General features: G+C 38.6%; 1 protein-coding gene across 3 annotated transcripts; it reads right to left on the minus strand.

Moving 5' to 3' along the window:
* Positions 1 to 1,356: 1,356 nt before the first annotated feature.
* On the minus strand, positions 1,357 to 24,845 carry pdp1 (pyruvate dehydrogenase phosphatase catalytic subunit 1). 3 transcript variants are annotated; one of them, XM_057835220.1, is made up of 9 exons: positions 24,736 to 24,845; positions 14,766 to 15,027; positions 14,530 to 14,697; positions 14,128 to 14,339; positions 12,729 to 12,810; positions 12,536 to 12,630; positions 8,984 to 9,152; positions 8,701 to 8,919; positions 1,357 to 2,482 (listed from the first exon to the last, which is right to left on the minus strand). In XM_057835220.1, exons 2-9 carry the CDS (start codon positions 15,009 to 15,011, stop codon positions 2,108 to 2,110), a joined length of 1,566 nt encoding a protein of 521 aa, XP_057691203.1. In that variant the 5' UTR covers positions 15,012 to 15,027; positions 24,736 to 24,845; the 3' UTR covers positions 1,357 to 2,107. The 3 variants fall into 3 exon arrangements, with proteins under 3 accessions (XP_057691203.1, XP_057691201.1, XP_057691204.1); XM_057835218.1 differs by having other exon boundaries at positions 14,766 to 15,024; positions 24,736 to 24,834; XM_057835221.1 differs by lacking the exon at positions 24,736 to 24,845 and adding an exon at positions 20,708 to 20,779 and having other exon boundaries at positions 14,766 to 15,024.
* Positions 24,846 to 25,673: the final 828 nt, after the last annotated feature.

Raw genomic sequence — 25,673 nt, forward strand, 5'->3', positions numbered from 1 at the left:
CATAGCACAGCAGTTTTGAACCATTTTAGTGATGTTTTGGTCAAACAAACCCTAACGTGACTCTCTCGTCGATAAAAAACAATGGCACCTGGCTCTGCCTCGACTGTCATTCACTTGTAGTGACGTCGCCGCCCCATTCGGCTGTTTCCGGAACACTTTCGGAAATGTTCGTCATTTTCGATCTATTTTCGATAATTGCTCATTAATGTGATTGATTTTTTTTGTTAACTTTATCAATATTTGTTATCTTGGCACATAACGGTTCTATTGATGTCTCACACCCCCTTTGCGTTTTCATACCCTTTAACGTAATGTACTGTAGGTATTAAGAGTTATTCAGATAACTCTCATAAAGAACATGCTAACAAGTTTACCAAACCATCAGTGTCACTCCAAAACAACAAAATAACATGTGAAATGATATAATAATGTGTTAATAATTTCACACATAAATCGCTCCAGAGTATAAGTCGCACCCCCAGCCAAACTATGAAAAAAACTGTGATTTATAGTCTGAAAAATACAGTAGTCATGCACAGACAATAAGGACACTAACTTTAATCAGATTACTGGCGAAAGAAAGTAATCAGATTAAAGTAGCACTTCACTTAGTAACGGGTTAGTGACAACACTGATTGTGAATTTGCAAACCAGACTGATATCGTATCAAACATTATAGGAGGCGTTATAACCAGTAACCAACTACGTCGCTGCTTGGCCTCCTTTTACATGCATGCCACCTGGAATTATGACTAACTTCATTTTAATGATCCACAAAACAGTCAATGAGGCTTTTTATAAATAACAGATTGCAATAAGCACTGTTAGGAAGAGAGTTTTGGAAGATTTTTTGTAATAAATTGACACACTTTGCCTGTTACATACTATATACAGCATGTGGCTTTATAAAAGTATATAAATGTGTGAAACAATTTAGCCTTTTTTACTACTTAGAGGATTTTTGTTTTCTAGTCCCAATGTGTAAATTTTGCTTGTCACTGTTACTTCTATGGTCATAAACATTTCAAAATATAAAATGTATGACATAAGATTTGGTGCACTCATTTTCTCCCAAAAATAATCAATTGTACATCATATCTACCTTTCTTCTTATTCTTCCATTCTACAGGCTGAAAGCACTGAAAGATGATCTTCCCGCTCACTCGAACTGCGCATGCGTGAAGTGATCATTCAGTGCTTTCCGCACTGCCCTCTGGCGGTCATACGGGATTCATAGAACCAGTTAAATTCCTAACTTTCGTTATAATGTGTAATACTTTGCAAGTCTTGCATCACATGTGTCAGAGACAGTCTAACATGTGCGTGTGGAACTTAAAACAAGAACACAGAAATATTTTACAATTTATTACACCATATATAAAATAGGACCCGGATGGATAACAATTCATACATTACACCACAGATAAGACGAATGGTAGTAACAATGTGGAATAAATATTCAAACAGTTGATGCAAAGATTCATTTGATTCGGCTATTTGACTGGAGTTGAAATAGGGAGTAAAACATGGCTGTGGATATTACAGAAGTGGAGTGCGTTTGCAAAAAGACTATTTCAAATGTTAACACACTGTACAGCAAGTTGCCATTGTGCTAATGCAACAACACTTAACATTACTATGAGAAAAAAACTTCCGAAAGAAAATGTACAAAGCCTTTTACTTTAAATAAACATAAAAGGACAAACCTAGAAGAAAATGAATTGGAGCGTTCATATAAAATGTGTACGATTTGCCATGAAAATAATGACAAAACATACTTCTTTGAATAATATTTTTGCGCAACACTACCCTTTTTTTCCTGTCTCAAAAATCTTCATGCCACACTTCAGATTTGCTGAGACAGTTCTTTTTATTTTCCTTTCTCATTTGTTCTTTGGAATTTCTTTCCCCCAGCTCAGGATCTTTTGGCACCGAGGTTTGTAACAGTGTCATGTCAGCCACAAAATAAAGGGGGTGTGTAGTAAGTATCAAACTATGATACAAAATTATACCGTCTGCAACTACATAAGAAAATGGATCTTTCCTGTGTACAAACAAGTTTTTTCCCATAAATAGTTTCAAGTCTGAAAATAAAAAATGTGTGTGTTTACGCTTCCTGCTGCCGCGCGCCGATTACATGAGGGTTAAACTGAGAGACGATGATGGTAATGTCATCACGGTACATGCGGGCCAGCTCCTCGGGCAGCGACAGCATCTTGGAGAGCCTCTCGTGGTCCACCGTGCCAAACTCATTGTTCCCCACGGCGTGGCGCATCAGGTGGGTGGCGGCGTTCTGGTCCTCGAAGGCCGACGACACACGGGCCTTGCGCTCCTCCAGCAGCCCCTGCATCTGTCCAAGGGTGACGCGGAAGCCGCCCACCGTCAGCGGCTGATGCTGGTGAACGCCGGTCAAGTACTCGCCGACGATGCGGACCACTTCCTGTCTGTGCAGCGTCTCCCACAGGCCGTCGGAACCGATCACCTGCAGGCGCACATTGAACTTTATTCAAATATTTGATGAATTAAGAAGCATAGACTTCACTATCAGTTGACCAGACAGCTCCTACAGACATTGCGCCACCGCCAGAGCGTAGTAGCATGGGTCCCCGGGGGCGCCCGGCAACATGGGGCCCTTCGAGCATGTGCAAGTAAGGGGGACAGTTGGACTTGGAGAGATAGCATATTTAATAAAAGTATAATAACGCCTCAGTCTCATAGAGCACTTTTTAGGACACTCAAAGTGCCCGGCTTCTACTACATTAGGACTAGGGCTGTCCCAAATGACTAATTTTCTCCCGATTAGTCAGACGACTATTTTTACGATTTGTCGACTAATCTAATAATTAATCATTTATTTATTTATTTATTTTTACTAATTTAGCGATGAAATTTTTGTTGACGCTTATCAATTCACAAAAAACATATTGGAACACTTAAATTATTTATTAAAGTACAAATAAACACGTAAATAATAATAAATCACAAATAAACAATGAGTTCAAATGCTGATAGAATTAACTAGTGTAGCATCCCGATTGAAAAAATGGTCTCTTAAACTGAGGGTTTACAACTTTTATTCCATCCTTGATGTAATCACACCGTAAGAGCTACGATGCACACAAATAAAACAACACAATTAGAAATTAACAAAAACTTTTCACGTTTTTCCTTTTAAACCTTATTTATATATCAATGAATTGCCTATATGAATTGCATTTACCTTATTACCTTATCACTGACAATCTCTCACTTGAGTGCAATCACTGTATATACTGTATATATTTATGACCTTTTAACCTTATATAATTTTCTATACCATAAAATAAACCATAACATGAAATAAACCTTTCAGTTAGCATAAAGAACAATATTAATAGCACTTATAGGCCCATTGTCAATGAAACATTATTATTTAGTAAGGCGACAGCACCCTCTGGTGTACAAAAAATGAAAAAAATAAAATAAAATTACAAACTGGGTGACGGCGCTTGAGGTGTTTATTCATGGCCGACGTGCAGCCAAGCTTGGCATTGAAGAGACAGGACAGAAGAGTGTACCTTCCTTTGTTTCTTTGAAATAAGTCAATGTTTTGGACACTCTGGTGCGCTTTTTTGGCTTTGTGCCGCTTTCTCCGCTTGCATACAGAGCATCCGACATTCTGAACTTTCCGCGCATATATTTTTTTAACCCTTCATTAACCGTCGACGGGATGTTGTGCTCGTCGACGGATTTACGTCATTGATGACGTCGACTATGTCTACTAGTCGGGACAGCTCTAATTAGGACATAAAACTACAGTAACATAGTACACTCACCGCTGTCTTACTTCCTTTTCTCTTCTGCTTTTTTTTCTTTCTTTTGTGGCTTCCAGAAGGATAATTTCTTTTCATTTTGGATATACGCCCATTTAAAAAAAGCCAAATCGCCGCTCACTCTCACTCCGAGTCACGTGGGGGCGGGAGTGTAAAGCGAGTAAAGGGGCCCCTTCGGGGAACTCAGACACAAGGCTTTCACTGGCACTGTTGCACTTGTCGCTGCGACAGTGCAGTAAAGCTCCGTGTGCTAAATCTGTTGGCCCTGTGGGGGCCCCTGCTGGCTGGGAGCTTTAGGCAATTGCCTGGTTTGCCTAATGGGACGCAACACCTCTGGCCATGGCTTCCCGTAGGAGCCCGGGCTTGCCTGGTATACCAGATTCACCGCTGTTCCAGCAATTGAGTCTGGCGACCGTCCGGCGGATCAAATTCCGAGGGCGGAGCAAGCCACAGCAAACAGACAGCGGAGTGGACCAATCAGCGACGGGCAGACGTGACGTTGTTAAAGCGACAAGTAATTAGCGTGAATGGAGAATGGAGAAGTTTATTCAACATGGCTAGCGCGAGCCATGTTGACTGTTGTCAATGACTTGTGTCGATGTGTTTTTGGTCATTTAAAACTGGTTTTACCGTGGATTGGAACATATTCTCGGCTCTCCCGCTGCCATCTGTGTTGTTGTAGAGACGACTTTCTGCGCGCAAGAGTGACGTTACTTGTTAAGAACACGTCACGCAAATAAACGAATCTGATTGGACGGTTGATTTTGTGCTTGTTCGAGAGGCCGTTAATGGGCTGGGTCCAAGACTATTTCTCACAGTATTTGAAAAATACAGGAAGAATAGTCTGGCCGTGCCAGGCAAAGCCCGGGCAAAGCAGAGCGTCGCGGCAGCTTTCACTGAGATAAATTCAAAGATGCTGCGTTCTAACGCCGGATTTAGGTGGAAACAGGACGAAGGTTTTACTGCATACAAGCAGCCAGGAGTGTCTCAAGAGTGATTTGGTCAAGGATTCAAGGTACCGTATTTTCCGCACTATAAGGCGCACTGGATTATAAGGCGCAACTTCAATGAATGACATATTTTAAAACGTTTTCCATATATAAGGCACACCGCATTATAAGGCGCATAGAATAAACGCTACAGTAGAGGCTGGGGTTATTTTATGCATCCATTAGATGGTGCGCGCTAAAGGGAATGTCAACAAAACAGCAAGGTAAAACATGTAGTGCAACATTTATATCACATAGTGAAGGGGAACTTTTTTCTTTTCCACAGTCACCCTTTTTGTGTTAAATGGGTATATTATGATGGAGAGTATTATTTGTGGTTTTCCTATTATAATGGTGCAATTTTGTAAGCCCGTTTTTGTTTGCAAATTTGTATAAGTCTCTCAAAAAAAAAAAAAAAAAACCTGCTGCTCAATATTGATTCATATATATATAAGGCGCACCAAATTATAAGGCGCACTGTTGGCTTTTGAAAATGTTTTAAAGCTTTTAGGTGCGCCTTATAGCGCTGAAAATACGGTAATTATTATATAAAATAGCACCATGCATACACATTAGAAAAATGAAATGAGTGGAAATAATTAGCGTAACTTTAGCTTGAAGTATTTACATAAAATGAATGATAACTGCCCATTTTTTTGCTTTTAACCAAGAATCTAAACAGGTTTTACGCTCCTATCCATAGAAATTCTGAGATTTACGCATTTATTTACAATAATTTTCAACTTAAAAAGCTCTTTGTTTTGTGATGGCCGCCATGTTGGATTTTGCATCCATACGCAATAGCGTAACTTTACATTCAAATAATCAGGTAATTTTCGGCCAACTGCCCGTTTTTTGTGCACAAAAAAACCTAGTAATTTAGACTTTTCTGTGTCCAATCCCGTCCATACAAAAAAAGTTTGACTTTTATATGTTTTATTATATCTAACATTTCAATCTAAAAACGACAAGGGCCAGATAGCTGGCAAGACGTGCTGAGGCAATTGTGACATTGGAATTCACAAAATAAGTTCTGATGGATTGTATATAGAAAAATGCTAAATTTGCTTTTGTTGAGTAAAATTAAGATGAAATTGCATGCTTTCCTCAAATATTAACTTTCTGATGTGAAAATTGAGTGATTTATTAGCTGTTGAAAAACTTTCAAAATTCACTAAATACAAAACATTTAAGTCGCTATTTGGGGTAAAAACTTATATTTTCAGGATAAATTGCAATATTTAACAGAGGTGATTATCTCTGCATTTGGTAAATTTTTTGCATCTAGCGTAAAATCTAAAAATTTTATAGCTATTTCAAATTTTCTTATACTTATATAAGAAACAATTAATCGGGATTTTATTAAGGAACAACTTTGAATTTTTTGATGCCGCTGATCATGGAGACTCATATATGCCTAAGGTAGCCTGTTTTGGTTTTCGGTCGCTAGCGGCTTTGGTTTTGAAAATATTTGAATTTTAAGTTTTTGAAAATAGGCCCTCTAAGGAGCGGCCCTGTTTCCCGTCAACTCATAGTGAAGTCTATGCCAGAATATATAAAAGTACATCAAAGTACAGCAGTATCTTTTTTTTTTAACCTGTCCTTTTCAGCTGCTTTGACAGAGAATGGGAATCTGAGTGTCCTAATAGTCTGAACAGTTGTAATGTATCACATGGGAGAATGATATACTCCCGTTGTGATTATTCAATGTTTCATTTATGAGGAGAAAAGCAGCGTGCAAGAAGGGGTTATGGGGAAGATAATTAAAAATAGAAGAGGAGAGACAGAGACGGAAGAGAAGAACAAACAAGAAATACATTGAACGCCTACACTAACTATGAATATAGCAGTGCTATCTTTAGCTAATTGTATTTCCCGTGGACAACATGTGGGGGCCCGAGGAGAAAGAAGAGGTCTCGGTGAGTCAAAAGGTAGTATCTTTCTTAAAAGGACGGACATCACCTTGTATTAACGACCTTCATGTGAAAGACAGTCTCTCAAAGTGTTTAATTATGAAAATGTTGAATTTCTTAGATTTCTGATAATGGAGAAAATAATGTTAAAACTTAAAAAAGAACACCGCTTATGTGCGCTGCTATTTTGTGATGTCACTTATAACCACGTGTATAAACACTGCTTGAATCGAACACAGCCAGTCACATTTGATTGGCTAAAATAGCACAGACTTTGATAAAACGCCTTGTTGAGTGCCCATTTCACAGAAAAATGAGCTTTTATTTATGTTTTTCCTCCACTATAACGCTTAAGAAAAATGTACCGTTGTTTTGATGATAAATGTATTGCCTGTCCATTTAAACCCTTTATAGGGCAAGTGACACTCTTTGGTAAATTTAAAAAAACAAAAAAAATACATAGGTCACAATATTAACACCGGATGTACAGTACAAGCATGGCTTGCATGATCCAAAATGTGTCCATGTACATGGACACCAGGGGTTAATTAAGTTTATATTTTTATTAGGGCATTCAAAATTAATGCGTTAACGGGCGGTAATTAATTTTTTAAATTAATCACATTAACGCACATGCCCTGCTCATACAGATTAAAATGACAGCAGAGGGTCGTGTGCACTGGTTACCTGTGTTTTTTTTTAGTTTTGTCGCCCTCTGCTGGCGCTTGGGTGCGACTGATTTTATGACCATGAGAATTGTGTAATTATTGACTCAAACAATGGCGACCTACTAGTTTATTTTTTGATTGAAAATTTTACAAATTTTATTAAAACGAAAACATTAAGAGGGGTTTTAATATAAAATTTCTATAACTTGCACTAACATTCATCTTTTAAGAACTACAAGTCTTTCTATCCATGGATCGCTTTAACAGAATGTTAACGTTAATGCCATCTTGTTGATTTATTGTTATAATAAACAAATACAGTACTTATGTACAGTATGTTGAATGTATATATCCGTCTTGTGTCTTATCTTTCCATTCCAACAATGATTTACAGAAAAATATGGCATATTTTATAGATGGTTTGAATTACGATTAATTACGATTAATTAATTTTTAGGCTGCGATTAACTCGATTAAAATTTTTGATTGTTTGACAGCCCTAATTTCTATTTGTGTTTTTATAAATCATTATTTTTATGAATAAATAAATTATACAACAATAAAATCATAATAAAACTAAATTCATAAAATCAAAATGAATAAAAACTGTTATGAGCCTCCAAGACCAATGTAAAATGGTTGTTGTTGTTGTTTTTTTTTTTAATAAATAAATACCATCGTATTTACATGAGTACCCTATTAAGCATTAATCTCAACATTGTTTAATGTCCAGTCACGCGTGGAAGTCACCATTGATCAATTAATTGCTTGGGTCAAAGACAAGAGTTGTTAATAAGCCTGCCAAATTTAAATTAACAAAAAAAGGGGTGAATAAAACTTTGTCCCTACAATAATGCAGTAATTAAAAGTAAAATTAGAGGCATAAAATGCAGGCCGAAAAATAATGATTTTTTTTCTTTTTTAAGATTATCCTTTTAACATTCTGCAGTCAGGGTATACAGAAAATTTTAACATATTTGACAAAAAGTGTGATTATTCGTTTTTAAATGTAAAATCCATCATGAATACAAAAACTCCCTCCAGTTCAAATAAAAAGCTTTGTATAACTCCCAAAAAAATAGAGGCTACTTGCATTGGGTTCATGTTTGGTATGAGGTTAGCCATCAAAGCAGGTACCTACTTTGTAAAGTGTATTAGTACCACCTAGAGGACTCAAGTGTAATTGCCAATCAGAACGCGGCTCAATTAAACTTTTTATGTCTAGAAGAATGTGTTTGTGTTCCATTTTTGGGGGATACGATTCTTAAAAAAGAGGAGAAATTGTCATAAAAAAATTTTTTTTTAAATTTAATCTCACCAAGAAGCGATCCTGCGGTCTGAGCCGGTGGTAAGTGATCTCGGGTTCGGCCGTCAGGTAAGGTGGTGTGTGGTAGTTTGGCGGTATAAACTTGGTGTGCTCATTTTCATGGAGCTGATCGGGTCCCGATTCCAGCACTCGCTTCTGCAGTTCGATGCTCCACTTGAATTTCACGTCACCGAACGCTCGGAAAGGCATGAGCAGGCCCAGCAAGCGGTCCTGATTGAAAGGAGGACAACATGACCGAAGGAGTCGTTAACACAATCGTCACCCTATCTCTTACCTGGCGTATAACGGTCTTCCTCTCCGAGGGTGGGTGTTCTCCCCGGATCCGAGCCACCTCATCCTCGTTCTGGGCACAATGGTCATTAGAGAGAGTGTGAGCGGTAAAGGAACCGTCCTCCTCCTGAACCCCTAGCACAGCACGAGCGTCTCCTGCGTTGGCTATATACCTTTAAGGACAAGATAGCATTAGTAAATTTACTTGCCAACGTATCTAAATCAGCTGCAAATTTGTTGCCCCGGTTTCAAATGTTCAATTTCACTATCAACAAATATTGTTTAAAGCTCGGTAGCACCTTATTTAACATTGGCATCATAAGACCAAATGAACCCCATGCTTCATGAAGCTTCATTTGGCCATCACTGCTCCCTTGGGGAAGACAATAAACCTCTGCTGCCACCTGCTGTCAACACTGTTTTTTGTTTAACATGCCTCCTAGCATGCATTGCAGCAATCCAGATGCAAATTACAATCAAAATTCATGTTTTGTGCTAATTATTTCTTCAGTTACTGTTCTAGTTGTTTCATTAACTGCTAGTAATGGTATTTGACAATGGCTCCATAAGACTGTCATAAGACCATCATTACTATGACATGACACTGCCATGAGCATTAATGAGTGCTTATGACAGATGTCATTTTGTGTCATCCGGCCGATTATCTCACTTTTGAACGGATACAAAAGATCCCAGCTGGACATAAATGGAGTTAGTGACAATTTGACCGATGACACTAAATGACAACCGTCATAAGCGTTCATTAATGTCCATGATAGTGTCATGTCATAATTATGACAGGCTCATGATGCACGGTCAAATAAAGTGTTACCTATTAACCCAAATAAATCAACAAATAAGCCACACTGGACTATAAGCCACAGGATTCAAAATGAGGGAAAAAAGTAGCAGTTTATAGCCTGAAAATTACGGTACTAAAACTAGAAAACTGTTACTAATAACTAACTAATCTCCCATCAGCTTTTTTCGTGACGCCGGAGGTCAAAACATAGGCAGTATTCGAAGCTCAGTTGTAATCTTGAATTGGTGTACTATAGACTTCAGCCCATATACACAAGTTTAGCTGTTCAGTTCACTTACTGTATAAAAGAATATTCAAAGATTTCTTGAATTTTTTTTTTTTTCCAGTAAATTAGCTTTGTTTTGGATTATTTTTTATTGTGCTAAATGCTTTCAAAATAATAGTTTACTTCACACTACATTTCTTATTGTTTATAGCATTGTATCGAAAGCAAAATTTCTGGCCAAAACCGAAAATAGGAAACACTTGACCGAAAGGCCGAAAAATACACATGCATATATTTCATTTTTTTTAAAAAACATTACTTTATTTCATTATTTTTTGATTACCCCGACCCCCTGTGAGAATAATTAGAAGATGAATGAATGAATGAATAACCAATTAATGCCTTTTGCCTTGGCATTGGTTCTACAACGCCAGAGGCTCAAGGAATTTATTTCAAAGGTGCAGATTCTGAAACCATGGGAGGGTGCTTTCCAGGTGTATTGTCAAATTTTGCACCCCCATCAGAAATTGCAACATACTGCAAGTTTGGGACACTCGAAAATGTGTCTCACGCCTCCAATTACTAAGCTAAATGAGATCTCGATGTATATTTGTGTTGAACTATTGTTCACAACAATAACCACCTACTCCGTTTTCACGGAAACTCGTAAAGCTCTGTACAAGGCTATTAAATTTTCCTCTCCTACTCTTTAAAAAAAGACAGCGTTTTCTTGTGCAACACGTGGAATTGATCGAGAGCCAGGCGAGTGGGCGGAGTTCTAGCAGCAATGAAGCCGAGTGAAGTCGCTCCCAGCTGGATTAAAAGGCGACTGGCAGAGGGGGGTGATGAAGTCACGGAAAAAAGTGACAGGAAGTGGTCGTACTATAAACGTATCGTATTAAACCACAGCAAATGCACACGTATGCATTTAAATACGACTTTATTTGTATACTGTTCCCTTGATTAAACTCTACCTAACTTTACTTTCATTATCTTCTACTGAAAGAAATGCCGCAGTAATTTGAGAGCCAAAGGTTTATTTAACTAATTTGTCACCCATACCAGGTATGCAATAAAAAGTTCTACTGGATTCACTTTGTAAAAAATGGGATCGGTGCAACACTACCATATTTTTCGGACTATACGTCCAAAAAATGCGCAATGAAAAGGGAAAAAAATATATATAAGTCGCACCGGAAAATAAGTCGCATGTTTTGGGGGAAATTTATTTGATAGAATCCAGCACCAAGAACAGACATGTCATCTTGAAAGGCAATTTAAAATACAATAGAGAACAACAGGCTGAATAGGTGTACGGTATGCTAACATTACATAACGCTAGAAGTTAGATCGGGCATAAAAAAATCCAGCCTGGCCCGAGCCTGATAAATTAACTTGATTTGCTTGCCCAAGCCCGAAAAAACCCGAAATGTTTTATTTGTAGGCACCAGCCCGAAAAAAAAATGAAATTTTATATTTTATTTGTGAGGACTCAGGAGAAGGAGGAAATGCGGGGATACGATGCATGGTTGCGTTTTGTGTGATCACGTTTGTGACAATGCCAGTGCATATATGTATAATGATAACAAATTAAAGCCTGTCTTTTGTAACGAATTCTCCCCGTTAAACAAGACCGTAAGATCATTCAATAAACATTTATATCTTTTATATTTGTGTGTCTGTTCTAACAGGAGGATAGTATTATGCTGTGGGGCTGTTTTGCTGCCAATGGAACTGGTGCTTTACAGAGAGTAAATGGGTTCATGAAGAAGGATTACCTTCAAATTCTTCAAGATAACCTAACATCATCAGCCCGAAGATTGGGTCTTGGGCGCAATTGGGTGTTCCAACAGGACAATGACCCCAAACACACATCAAAAGTGGTAATGGAATGGCTAAATCAGGCTAGAATTAAGGTTTTCGAATGGCCTTCCCAAAGTCCTGACTTAAACCCCATTGAGAACTTGTGGACAATGCTGAAGAAACAAGTCCATGTCAGAAAGCCATCAAATTTAACTGAACTGCACCAATTCTGTCAAGAGGAGTGGTCAAAGATTCAACCAGAAGCTTGCCATAAACTTGTGGATGGCTACCAAAAGCGCCTAATTGAAGTGAAAATGGCCAAGGGACATGTTACCAAATATTAGCGCTGCTGTATGTATATTTTTGACCCAGCAGATTTGATCACTTGTTTCTGTTCACCCATAATAAAGTCATAAAACAACCAAACTTCATGAATGTTTTTTGTGACAAAGAAGTATCTGTTCCAATCACTCTATCAGAGAAAAATCAGAGTTGTAGAAATAACTGGAAGCTCAAGAGAGCCATGACATTATGTTCTTCACAAGTGTATGTAAACTTATGACCACAACTGTAGAGTCATTTTAGCACCATATCTGTATCAGTACTAGTATCAGTATCGGTGCAACGCTAATAAGCACCAGAACCAAAACCAAACTCACACTATTGCAAGTGTGAGAAGACCTAAAAAAATATATAAATGTGGAGACATTTTTTGCTATGCCTACAAGTCTGCTCCATCGATGTGAGCCACGCAGGCCGTTGCTCCAGAGAAGGCCACTCTCAGAACCCAGTAGTGCAGGAAAGCATTTGGGTCTCCGACCTGGCATATAAAAGAGGTGTTTAGAGACCAAACTTTGATAATCTACAACAAATGTTACACATTAAATTCAAGTAAATCAACTATCATGAGTACTGCACCTGAGCCTCCAGAGAAATGTCATTGTCCAGCCTCTTGAAGGCGTTCATCAGAGCCTCGCTGGTGTCAGGGACGTCACCTGGGCTGTAAGCAGAAACAACAGCAGTGCTCAATGAATTCTGCTGATCAATTTTTTATTTGTTCATTTTTTAATTTAATCTTTATTTTATCAGACAGTCTCATTGAGATTAATATCTCTTTTACAAGAGAGGCCTGAGCACAAAAAACATTCACAAATATCAAACAACACAAAATACACTAACGGAAACAGTTACAATAATCAGTAAAAACATCAGACAAAAGAAATTTAAAATCACCAAGATGAATGTTTGACTGTAGTTTAAGAGTAGATTGCAATTCTTTCTATTTAAGAGGAGCATAGTAGCTAAAGCCAGTTCTGCCAACATTAGTACGTGTGAGTGGAATGTTTAGGGTTAAGTAGTTGGATGATGTGTTTTGTAGTTACTGGATTTGAATGACAGGAGAGATGTGCGGTAGTTAGGAAGTTTGCACAGTAAAGCCTTACAGATGAATAACATGATGTGGATATTTCTTCTCGACTGTAGTGAGGACCAACCAACGTTTTGATAAAGGGTACAATGATGAGTGCAGAAATTGTCATTGGTGATGAAACGTAGTGTACTTTGATAAACCGGGTTTAACTATTGAAGAGTTGATGAAGCTGCATGACAGTACAAGATGTCCCCATAATCAAGAACAGAAACAAATGAAGATAATACAATGGTTTTTCCGTTAGAAGTTGACAGACAGCCTTTGATTCTATACAGGAAGCTAAGTTTAAATTTAAGTTACGGATTAGGTGATTAGGTGAGTTTTGAATGATAAATTACTGTCAATCCAAATTCCTAAGTAGTTGTATGAATCAGTGAGAGTAATTTGAGTACCATTTAGGGATTTGATACTGGGTTAAGTCATAGTCAGTAATGGTGGAAGTGGAGAAAACCATGTATTTAGTTTTTTCAGCATTCAAAACTAAACTGTGATGATGAAGAGATATTTGTAAACAATCAAAAGCAGTCTGTAATTGAGTCAGAGCAAGAGCTGGGGAAGAACCGGGCGCATATAGAATACAATCATCAGCAAAAAAGTGGACATTACAATGTTGATTAGGAAGAAAAATATTATTAATGTATAACGTAAAAAGGAGTGGTCCAAGGACAGACCCCTGTGCACCCCATTTTTAATAGTAAGTGGACTTGATTGAACACCATCAGCAGCAACAGTTTGTATTCTGTCTGTAAGATAGGACTTAAACCAGTTGAGGGCATTAACATCCAAGCCTATGGCCTGCAATTATGTAGTGTATAACAGTTATTACTGAGATAACCGCAGGGTTGGTGTTCCTGAGTTGGTTTTTTTCCCCCTTTAGGCACATCTTACTTGGTGAGATCGATGAGCTCCTGCCAGTATGTGCGGAGGCTGTTGAAGTAGAGCGTCTGAGCCTCCCTGCTGAAGTAGTCGTTGGGATGCTTCTGCCACTGCAGAATGGGACTGAGCGGCCGGCCCGCCTCCACCGCCGCCTCTAACTCGCACAGAGTGTCGTGCGGTAGCAGGGACACCGCGATGTAGTAGAAGAGCCTCTCGCTGAGAGCCTGGTTAGGAGGGACATCTAATGTTGGAATCTTACATACTACTACATTAGACTACCCATTAACGTGCTATAAAAATGAAATACACTAGGAGGCTGTTGCATTAACAGCACTTCACTTTTTGCTCAGTGCTGTAAATGTTTTACAGACGTACTACCTAGAAATCGTGGGAATGTTTTAATGAGCTCTGTACCTGCGCACAAGCGCATCCGGCATGGCCGTCGAACACGCCCAACAGCATTCCTCTTGTCTGCAGGCATGTTGCAGCACTGCGGCGGTCTTCTATAGGAGCGTTTGCTGGCAGCTGATTGCTGTCGAAGCCCATCACAGATGACAGGTTCTTGCCATCGAACTCTGGAACCTGCAAGCACCCGCGTACGGCGTCAAAATTAGAACACCTATTAAACACAGGGATGTTTTTCAGCCAACCTTGAAGGTGTATTCGTTAGCTTTGAGGATGGAGTTGACTTGTGGTGGAGTGAGGATGTAGCTGTGGAGTGCTGAGGTGGTCTGGTAACATCTTGAAGGAGCGTGACTCGTGTGGGACGGATGCTTCGAGGCGCGTCGCTGTGCAGAGGACGCCAAGTGGGGTCGGCGGTGTTGGCATGGTAACAGACTGGAGGACAAGACCTTCGATCGAGGAAAGCCCCTGAAGAGCTGTGACATCACGGGCATGGCAGATGGCGCACTGCTGACACACACACATACAGTACATATTAGTTCAAGGTATTTTCTGTTCACATTTGAATAAATGATACAAAACAGAAAACTCAAGTTTATACAGTGGTACCTCAACATACGAACACATCGACAATTCGACGTACGATCCTTTCAATATCCAACGTAAGATATGACTCGTGATTTATCTCGACATATGACAACATGCTTGAAATACGACGGTTTACAACAACGTCGCAATTTCATTGTTTTCCCGCAAGACAGCAGCACAGCGGATTTTCTTGCAAGGGAAACCAACATGGGTCCCAAAAAGGTTAGTGCAGGTGGTGAAAAGGAAAAAGGAGACGCTTATAATTGAAATCAAGATGGAAATGATAGAAAAATATGAGCGTGGTGCGTGCATCAGTGAACTGGCTCGACAATACGGCCGGAATATGTCCACGATCTCGACGGTCCTCCTCCGACCTCTGTCTGTTCGCCAGTCTTTATAAGTTAAGGTGACAATTATTATTGTAACATCAGCAAGGAAATCGCCAGCTTCGTCAGGTTTTCAATCATTTATTTCAGAACTTGTGCAACGCAACACGGCTACTGTCCACCGCAACTAATGCCAACAACAACAGAACATGAAAAGAGAATGTAAAAACTTCCCAGTTTTCTGCACCTCTTTCGTCAGTCGCATCGTGCGTTCAGGAACAGCATGTAAAACACAACCGCCATATTAGAACCCGATTCGTTATTGTTATAATTAGAGATGTCCTGATCGATCGGGATGCCGATCGTCATTTTCAAAGTATCGGAATCGGCAAAAATATCGGCCATGCCTTTTTTTAATATATATATATTTTTTAATTAAATCGTTTTGTTATTGTATTTATAAAACGTTGCAGACATAATATCTCATCCAGAGTCTTTAATTTAGGTTTAAGGTAGGGTTACCAAAAATATCCCGATAACGGCGTCAATTAATTTATTAAAAATGTGTTGCGTTATAATATTTGTCATTATTAAATATGCGCTGCACGACCCTCTCACTCATTGTCGCGCTCAATGTGCAATGATGCCGTTTTTTCCTAAATAAAGAGATAAAAGGCAGCACAGAACGAGTAGAATGAATTTTGGCAGCCTTTGGTGCCCCCTTTCAAACAGCTATAACCTTGCATTCCCCCTCCCTATGATTAGAAATATCATGGGAAGCAATGCGGGGAAGCAAGGTGGCACTTGACCTTTGCCTTAACACCTAAAATTCTTTACCAAAGCAGAGGAGATATATCCATTGGTAGCACGACACACAGTCATGGTTTTACTTCCCATATGGTTCCACTTCCCATCGTGCATTGGGGCATGACTGCAGTATCATTTACTGAAAGCTCAACAAATACACTAGATGGCAATATTTAGTCACAATAGACAAAGTCACAAGTCTTTCTATCCGTGGATCCCTCTCACAGAAAGAATGTTATTAATGCAAATGCCATCTTGAGGATTTACTGTCATCAAACAAATACAGTACTTATGTACTGTATGCTGAATGTATATATTCGTCTGAGTTTTATTCATTTTTTTCTTAATGCATTGCCAAAATGTATATGATCGGGAAAAATTATCGGGAACGATTGGAATTGAATCGGGAGCAAAAAAAAGCAATCGGATCGGGAAATATCGGGATCGGCAGATACTCAAACTAAAACGATCAGGAGCAAAAAAACATGATCGGAACAACCCTAGTTATAATATTATTATCCCTATTTGTATTTACAATTTATTTACTATGTGTATTTGCTATTTGTAATTGTACCTGTAGTATTTACAAAGGATTTGGCGTAGGTTTTTGGGCTGTGGAACTAATTAATTGAATTATAACGTGGTCTTATGCGAAAATCCCGATCGACATACGACCATTTTGACTTTCAAACCAGGTGCTGGAATGAAATGAATCCATATGTAGAGGTAACAATGTACAGTGCTTTTAAAACGCTCGCAGCTGTACCAAAACACCTCACAAAAGCCTTTTCTGAAAAACAAAATAAATAATAATGCTTCACAGTGCAGATGGTGAAATGCATCATGTGATGGACCAACCCCAACAGTCATAAGAGGAAGAATGATAGGTGTGAATACTCCAGCAGTTTTTAGGATAATGAGCCTCTTTACAACTGAGCCACTTGGAACTAATGTGGCCAAACTGTTATTTTTCAAAACGTTGCATGTAGAAATACAATAAATTTGAGAAAATGAAGATTAATACAGTTCTAAAATCTTGCTTAATTGTTTAGGGCTGTAAAAATAAACTTGATTTCAGCTAGTTTGCTTTTTTTTCTTTCAGACAAGCTATAGTTAACACTGACCAGGATACAACCTGGATGTAATTAAAACGTTTCCTCAGTTATTAAGTGTGACTTGTCAAAATACCAAAATCTGAGGAATACTATTATTTCCCATTATTTATTCAAATCAATTGGACAGAATAACTTATCATTGCAATATGTAAATTAGAAAGATATACAGTAAAGTATATCCACCATTATCTATAGCACTTAAAACTTTAAATCACTCTCCTAAAAAGAGCCAAAAATGGAGTTAGCCCACTTAGGGTCTTACTAGTTACATTAAGAATGCTTAAAAAAAGACTCACTTGCAAGACAAACTACCTCAAGTTTAAAGTGTTTTCCATTACTCAGCCCTTAAGGTAGGTTAACCTATTTTTACGGCTTTATGACACCTAGCAAAGTTAAAAAGTTACTCGAGATGTACCATGTGGTTAATAAGATTCCACAATGGCTCTGGAATTGATTTTTTAAAATGATAAACACACTAGATAATAGATTATTGTATACTATGCTGCTTATTGTAGGCCGGTGTGAGGAAACCCGTGGCTAACAAGCCGTATTTGGCTCTGTCATCACTCTGCTTCAAGGCCCTTTGGCTATTAAGTGCTATTGAATTTTATAATGTTTTGTGAGGAGGGTAGTGTGGCCCTGGCAATGCAATCCATTTACCCTGGGTGATTAACAAAAATTATCGTCAAATATTTCTTGTCAACAGAAATAACTTTTAAAAAGTCGATAAAAGTCGATAGATTTAAACTGTATTTACACCACCCAAACACCTGAGAAGGTGAAGTTCTGTGAACGCTAGCTCTCAGAGGGTTTTTCAGTACAGGAGGGTACTTCCCTGTCACAGAGCAGCATTAAAGCCTGATACTGAGGACAGACTTATTTTTCTGGCTCAAACTTTTAAAGCAATGGATGTCTTGTTTGTTTGTCACAATTTTGAAACGGAACATTTTCTTTTGTCTATTTACTTTGTTGACACTGTCAGACACCTTAAAGGGACCTCGGACCTAAAAGACTTGTAGGCTCTAATAAGCCACAATTGTTCTCTTTTACCTCTTTTATGTTATGAGAAACACATAAAATATTGCCATTGATTTAAAAATCTAAAACAGGGTTCACTAAATCCGGACCTCGGTGCCACTTTTCTTGGTCCGGATTTAGTGAATTTAGTGATTTAGTGAGTGACAGAATCCTTGTTTTTAAAAAAAAAACCTGCTACGTGTGGACATGGCCGAAGACTTCGTGCACAAAAGGCTTTAAAATGTTGCCGAGTGTAAATTAAAATTAGTTTTTTAATTTATGTTTCTTTCATTTGGGGGGCATTGCATGTCTACCTCGGATTGTGTGCAATGTTCTGCATTTAGTTAACTTTTAATTTTGTGCAATGTTCCTCATATTTGTGAAATGCTGTAGTTTGTCACGATGCGTTAATCTTTGTTGACCTGAAAGATTGGCGAAAGCAGCATCTGATTTTGTCAACTTTTGTCACTCGATGGCAAAAATCAGACTTCAAATTTGAAAGAAAAAAAAATATTGTGATAATCACTGATATAATTATTGAAATTTTTATCGCGATAACAATTTTTTTCATATCGCCTAGGCTTACAATCCACTGACCCTAGAAATCGGCGCTGTAAATGACATTAAAACCAGGTTACGAGCTTTGGAGTTGGAAAACAAGATTGGAACGACTGTGGAAACGGGGCTCACATTTGCCTTGTCTGACAGCTGTACACACCTGTACTCTGCAATCGCCCATCTTACTGATGGCAGCTATATTGGAGGGGGGGGTGATGATTTTCCCATCGAGGGAGGGCTTGGATATGGAAAAAAGTAAGCTATAACTAGTCATTGGGCTGTCAATTTATATTGTAACTGTCATGTTTTGTGTCACGTACAAGTGCAGTTTTGTTTTCTATAAAGAGGTTCCTTAATTTCACAAAGGCAAGATGTTATTGTTTGTTTAACTGCTGAATAAAGTTAGGCTAACTATTAGTTTCAAGGCTAAAATACAGTAAATCCCTCATATGCTGTGCTTTAAATATCTTTTTAATGGCTCTTAGTGTTGTTGTTTTTCTGTGGGAAACGGGTACAAATGGTACACATAGCGATAAAGGTTGCAGACCCCTGCTGTAGGGACAAATATTGTATCCCCGCTTCTGAATCTAAAACTGCCCCTAGGGATGTTGGCTAACAAGAAAATCCAACATGCCGCATGACTTTACTGAAGAGTCAATCCATCCTTTTTTTGTAGCTTTTCCCTTTAGAAGGCAAGTGACTATTTTTGGTAATTAAAGAAAATCAGATCATATATTACTATTATTGTTGCATAATTTTATTAGCTGTACCAATTTTATGGGTAGGATTTAAAAGAAAAAGAAAAGAAAAAAATCAAATCTAATTCATCTGAGGCTTTGTAATTATTAACGCTTGATTAATTGTATTTTAATCGGGTGGCAACATTTGTCCCAAAAAGTTCTAAATTAAAAGGACTGTAGTGGTTGAATGAATCTCTGTGGAAAAGTGCAATCAATTATTTTTTAATACACTTTAGGTGGATAACACTTTTATAGGCTGAAGGGCTGCCAAGTCACCACCCACACAATATTTTTTCATCTATTCCTCGGTAATTCGTGAACAGATCATAATGTAATTTGATAGATATAGTCCTGGGATGTATAAGCATCAATCCTTCGAGCCCAATCTTTTATTTTTTAGTAACATGGCTGACTAATGGCGTACCGCAAGCAATAAGTCACTTCCGCTCATTAATATTCATGAGGTTAGCTACTGTTGTTAAGGGGGGGGACACGCGACCGTTTGTCCCCGGTAGGAAATGAATGGAAATCGTGTACGAAGGATATGTTTACAGAGCTAAACCTATTAATTCTCTCCGAAAATGATGTCTCTGGTGCCAAATTCACGGGCAAAGATGTGGGAAAAACAAAAAAATGTTCAGTTAAAAAGATGGCTTGAGTGTCGAGGACTGAAAAAGATGGGAAAAAGAGCCGACCTGATCCAGAGGTAGCTTTTTTAAAGACTCCTTTTTCTTAAGCGACTGACAATGACATTCTTCAGTTTCAACAAGCTATCCTTTACCACCAGCCGTCTTTCTAAAATATTATATCCTCTGGTTGTCCTACGTCTCTGACTGTTCTTGGGGGCAGTGTTGTTAATAACGGCGTTACAATATAACGGCGTTACTAACGGCGTTATTTTTTTCAGTAATGAGTAATCTAATTAATTACTTTTCTCATCTTGGCAACGCCGTTACCGTTACTGAGGCGGGAAAGGCGTGCGTTACTATGCGTTACTAAGTTGGTTGAATAAAAAAAAGTCTGAGAGAAACGGACTCACGGGGACGAGAGCAGAGCAGGAGTGGGGAAGACGCCGTTGCAACCGCGATGCTAGGTGGCTCCAATAATACCTGACTGCAGCCATAGCCGACAAACTACACCCACATGACACGGTAGATATCATATTATAGAACTAGATGCAAATGATAGACACTGCTGCACTGCCAACATGTTTTAAGGACTACATGCGTTTGTAAACAGCCGCCATCTTAAAGCAGTAGACCTCTCAGGAAGGCCCTGATGTAGAGATCCTTCCTAGCGAACCTAAGTAATTTTTTAAAATCTAAAATGCTCCTAAATCGGCAAAATCTTAACTTAAATCTATCTTTAAATGATGAAACAGTTTTAAAACTTACACATGTTTAAAGTAGACAAAAGGGAACTAATGCAATAACGGGAGAAATTTTAACAACTTTAACGATTGATTCACAACTTTAAATGACTTCCACACATAGCAAAGGTTACTAGCTAGTTATCGCAATACCCTTGTGTCTAGTTAAGTGGAGGGTAAAGAATTGGGCTAGGGCCAATTGTCCCCCAAACACTTTAAGCTTCACATTGTGTGACCTGTGTGTGTGTGTGTTTTTTTTTTTTGAGAAAGAAAAAAACATATCACTAGTTACTTTGCCAAGTAACTAATTACTCTTACATTCAGGTAACTGAGTTACTAACGCAATTACTTTTTGGGAAAAGTAATTTGTAACTGTAATTAATTACTTTTTTAAAGTAAAATTAACAACACTGCATGGCACTAAATGCGTTAGTAGACAGCCGCCATCTTAAAGCAGTAGACTTTTTAGGACGGCTCTGTTGTAGAGAACCTTCCTAGCGAACCTAAGTAACTTTTTATCTTTTTTTAATCTTTTTATATAAATACTTCTAAATCGGCAAAATCTTGACTTGAATCTATCTTTAAATGATGAAACAGTTTTAAAACTTTCATTTGTCGAAAGTAGAGAGAAGGGAACAAATGCAATAATGGGAGCAATTTTAACAACTTTTTACAGTTGATTCAGGGTAAAGGGTAAATTAGGGTAAAGAATTGGGCTCGGGCCAATTGTACCAAAAACCTTCACAAGAAACTTCACATAGTGTGGCCAATGTTTTTTTTTTTTTTTTTTTTTTTTGAGGGAAAAAAAAAAAAAGTAATTATCACCAATTACTTTGCCAAGTAACTAATTACTCTTACATTCAGGTAATTGAGTTACTAACGCAATTACTTTTTGGGAGAAGTAATTTGTAACTATAATTAATTACTTTTTTTCAGTAAGATTAACAACACTGCTTGGGGGTAATTTATAGTTTTGCGTAGCAATAGCAAATGCAACTCAGTGACAGCCAACGAACACTTTTAATTTTTTCAGTGATAACAAATCTTAATTCTATATTTTATTTACACTTCCCCCTCACTAAAGTTGTGTTTTTTTACAACAGAAAATATAACAGTGGCAGTCAGGTATCATTTTAATTCTTTTCAGGTCATTCATTGTCAGACAGAAGCAGCACGGCACAACGTCACGCTAAAAAATAAGTTAAAAATATCAAAATAGCTTACCTCTGTCCTCTGAAAGACAATGCCAACCCAAATGTTTACTGCATAAATGTTTACTGACGAGGTGGCGTTAAAAGTCCGCGCATGTTGATTCATTCTTCACAATTTTTCCCTCGAATTTTTGTTTTCAGGAAGTATGAAGAAAACATCCTTCATATGTCGTAATGTCTAGAGTCGTTTCTACAAGTTCCAAAAAAGAAATGTGTGATCGGCATGTTCGTTTTTGAAAGATTACCGGAGAAAAGTAGCATACTTAACATGGGTTCTATGCGAGGGCGGGTCTATAATGTCCCACTTCTGTTTTACTTCCGCTTTACGATGCGACGTCACGGTCTAAAATTAGCATGCGTACCATATGCCATTGCGGACTCACAGTTGCCAGTAGATCAGGACTTAAAGCCGAGTTATACTTCCGCGTCAGACCTACGCCATCAAGGAAAACCTGATTTACGACTCTGCGCCGTAGCCTGACGCAATCCTATTGATTTTTCAAACCCTAGCATCACGTCAACGCATATGATGTGGCGGAAATGGACTGTGATTGGTTCGCTCAGACTGTTGTTTCCGGTTCAGCGCGAAATTACCGCCATTGTAAAACATTATTTTTCTAGACGCAAAAATGGACCAAGCCGACGGGAGTATCATCGAAGAGCAAGTCTCGTCAAGACATCATAAGGTTTGCCAAATGGCAAGGTAAGCGATTGAATAAAGAAATGGAAGAACCACCGAGATGTGTGTGTTCGGAATCGAGTGGCCATACGAAGTGGTGACCCAGTCGGCCAAAAACTGCCAGCTTTTTATCACTTTGTCGTATTTTTGGTTGGTGTACTTCATCATTTATTGTGTACATACTGTATGTTGCGGTTACACATGTTTGCTGTGAGTCTGTGACTTATTTATGTGTTGCACTTCAAGTATATGAAAAATAAAGCACAGGTTTTGAGCTTTAATTTTCAATAACAGACAGTTCACACACGATACATCATCACTGAATGAGAGTGCCTCGGTGCTTTTATGATAACGTTAATATCAAGGCTTCCAACGCAGTTTGGGAAATTCCATAGACGCCAGAAATCTGCTATGGCTTCCCACTGGCTGGTTGTGGGACACGGCAAACAAATCGGGCTGGAGGGCTTTGCAGACTCCAGACAAAACGCTGGATGCAGTGCTCGATGCCAGTTTGAAGCTAGCTGGTTTTCACCCGAGGCTAGAAGAACTCTATGCGGCATCAAAAGTTGGACTGACCACCTCGAAACGGTCTTCTGCGTCGCCTGCGCCTCAACATTTGTATGATAACATTTATTCAATGTTGATGAGCTAAAGATCCACATTCAAGTGTTCCATCTTGCATTGTTTATTTTTCTCAGTTAAACTAGACAAGAGGAAGTCAACAAGCATGCCCCAAAACCGTACAAACATAACACAACACCCCTCTAGTGGCTTGGCGGTGAATTACAGAGCAACGCGTCATCTGGCCGGAGAACCGTCGAATGACAGCGTAGTCGCTGTGCCGTCACCGAAACGCGGGAGCATAACTCGGGCTTTAGCCAGTAGAGGGCATCCGCGCTCTTTGTCACAAACTTCAGCCTGTAATAGGACATTAGTGCTTGTTTGTTTTTAATTACACAGCAACTCATTTCCTGCCATTGACGGTGCAGGACGTCTAATCCCATTTGACAGGGAGGTCTTGCCGCAATGAGCTATCAGCCAGTCAAAATGGATTGGAAGTCCCTTGACCTCAGTGGCAGCCAGTGAGTTAAAAGAGTGCCCTCTAAAGGCTTATCCTGAATGATTAGGGTCAGAGGAAATTATGCCACTTGACTTTTGCCAATCATTGAAAGTCACTCTCAGTAACTTAATGCTTTGTGTCATGAGTTGCTAGAAAATATAGGTCAGCAAGCTTGCTGAAAATAACTCCAGCTTGACGTTTGGATGGTGAGAAATGTTTTATGAGCTCATAACTTGGTGTGCTGGTTTCTGCTGCCAATGAGAGTTCTCCGTTACATAATTGAAAACATGTCCGTTGCTCTAAGCGTGCAGATGCTGCGGTAATAATACACCTCAACTGCAGACCCAGACTTGTGTGTCCTCCATAAACGAGACGCGATGGAGTCAGGTTAACCACAGATAGCCAGCAGCCTTGGCGAAGTTGCCATATTTGTTGACATCACAAGCCTCACCAAAGAAGCCGGCAGGCGATCTTAAAAAAAAAGACAACGCGAAATCTGCTAGCTTTCCAACGCAAGAATAATTACCGCCCGACGACTTAAAAGTCCTGCAAATATCAAATACAACAAGGTTAAGCACTGAATTTCCTGGAAAATGCGTCAGCTAAGACTGCAGCGCAGCCAAATGCTAACCAATGACGTGAGGGTTACACCCACCTCTACTAACTGTGTCAAGGCCAACATAATGTAGTGACTAAACTTGTCCGACGATGTTCTTTGCAACATAATGTAAAAACAGGTAAGACTCACCTGTTCCTTTGAATGCAATGAAGTTATTAAAGAGCATGACTCGAGCCAAAGTCACTGGCAGCCGGACGCCGCCGTCGTCCGTCCGAACATTGGAGCTCCGCAACTTAAAGTGAAACCTGATTGGCTGAGCGATGACAACCAGCCCGAGAAATTTCAAAATAAGACGCGTCAAAATAAGAGATTTTTATTGGGACAAAATTATTCACAGATTTTATTCAACGAAGTCTTTTTTTGCAGGAAGACAGAATTAATTGCAGTTTTTGTAGTAGTGTCAGTTAAATGACAGTCAATGTATTCTGGTCTTGACCATGCACAAAATTATCGATACCATTTTTTTGTGTTATTAGCAGAGGTGGGTAAAGTAGCCAAAGATTTTGCTCAAGAGTAGCGTTACTTCAAAATAATATTACTCAAGTAAAAGTAGTCATCCAAACAATGTACTCAAGTACAAGTGAAAAGAATATTCATTGAGTAACATTGTAACTGCTAACGATGTTTGATTTTTTTTCTCTCAAGATTTTACTCAAGAGTAACGTTACTTCAAAAAAATATTACTCAAGTAAAAGTAGTCATCCAAACAATGTACTCAAGTACAGTGTTGTTAATCTTACTGAAAAAAAGTAATTAATTATAGTTACAAATTGCTTCTCCCAAAAAGTAATTGCGTTAGTAACTCAATTACCTGAATGTAAGAGTAATTAGTTACTTGACAAAGTAATTGGTGATAATTACTTTTTTTTTTTCCTCAAAAAAAAAACAAAAAAAACATTGGCCACACTATGTGAAGTTTTTTTGTGAAGGTTTTTGGTACAATTGGCCCGAGCCCAATTCTTTACCCTAATTTACCCTTTACCCTGAATCAACTGTTAAAAGTTGTTAAAATTGCTCCCATTATTGCATTAGTTCCCTTCTCTCTACTTTCGACATATGAAAGTTTT

The sequence above is a fragment of the Corythoichthys intestinalis genome, chromosome 4 (genome assembly GCF_030265065.1).
Source record: "Corythoichthys intestinalis isolate RoL2023-P3 chromosome 4, ASM3026506v1, whole genome shotgun sequence".
NCBI lineage: Eukaryota > Metazoa > Chordata > Actinopteri > Syngnathiformes > Syngnathidae > Corythoichthys > Corythoichthys intestinalis.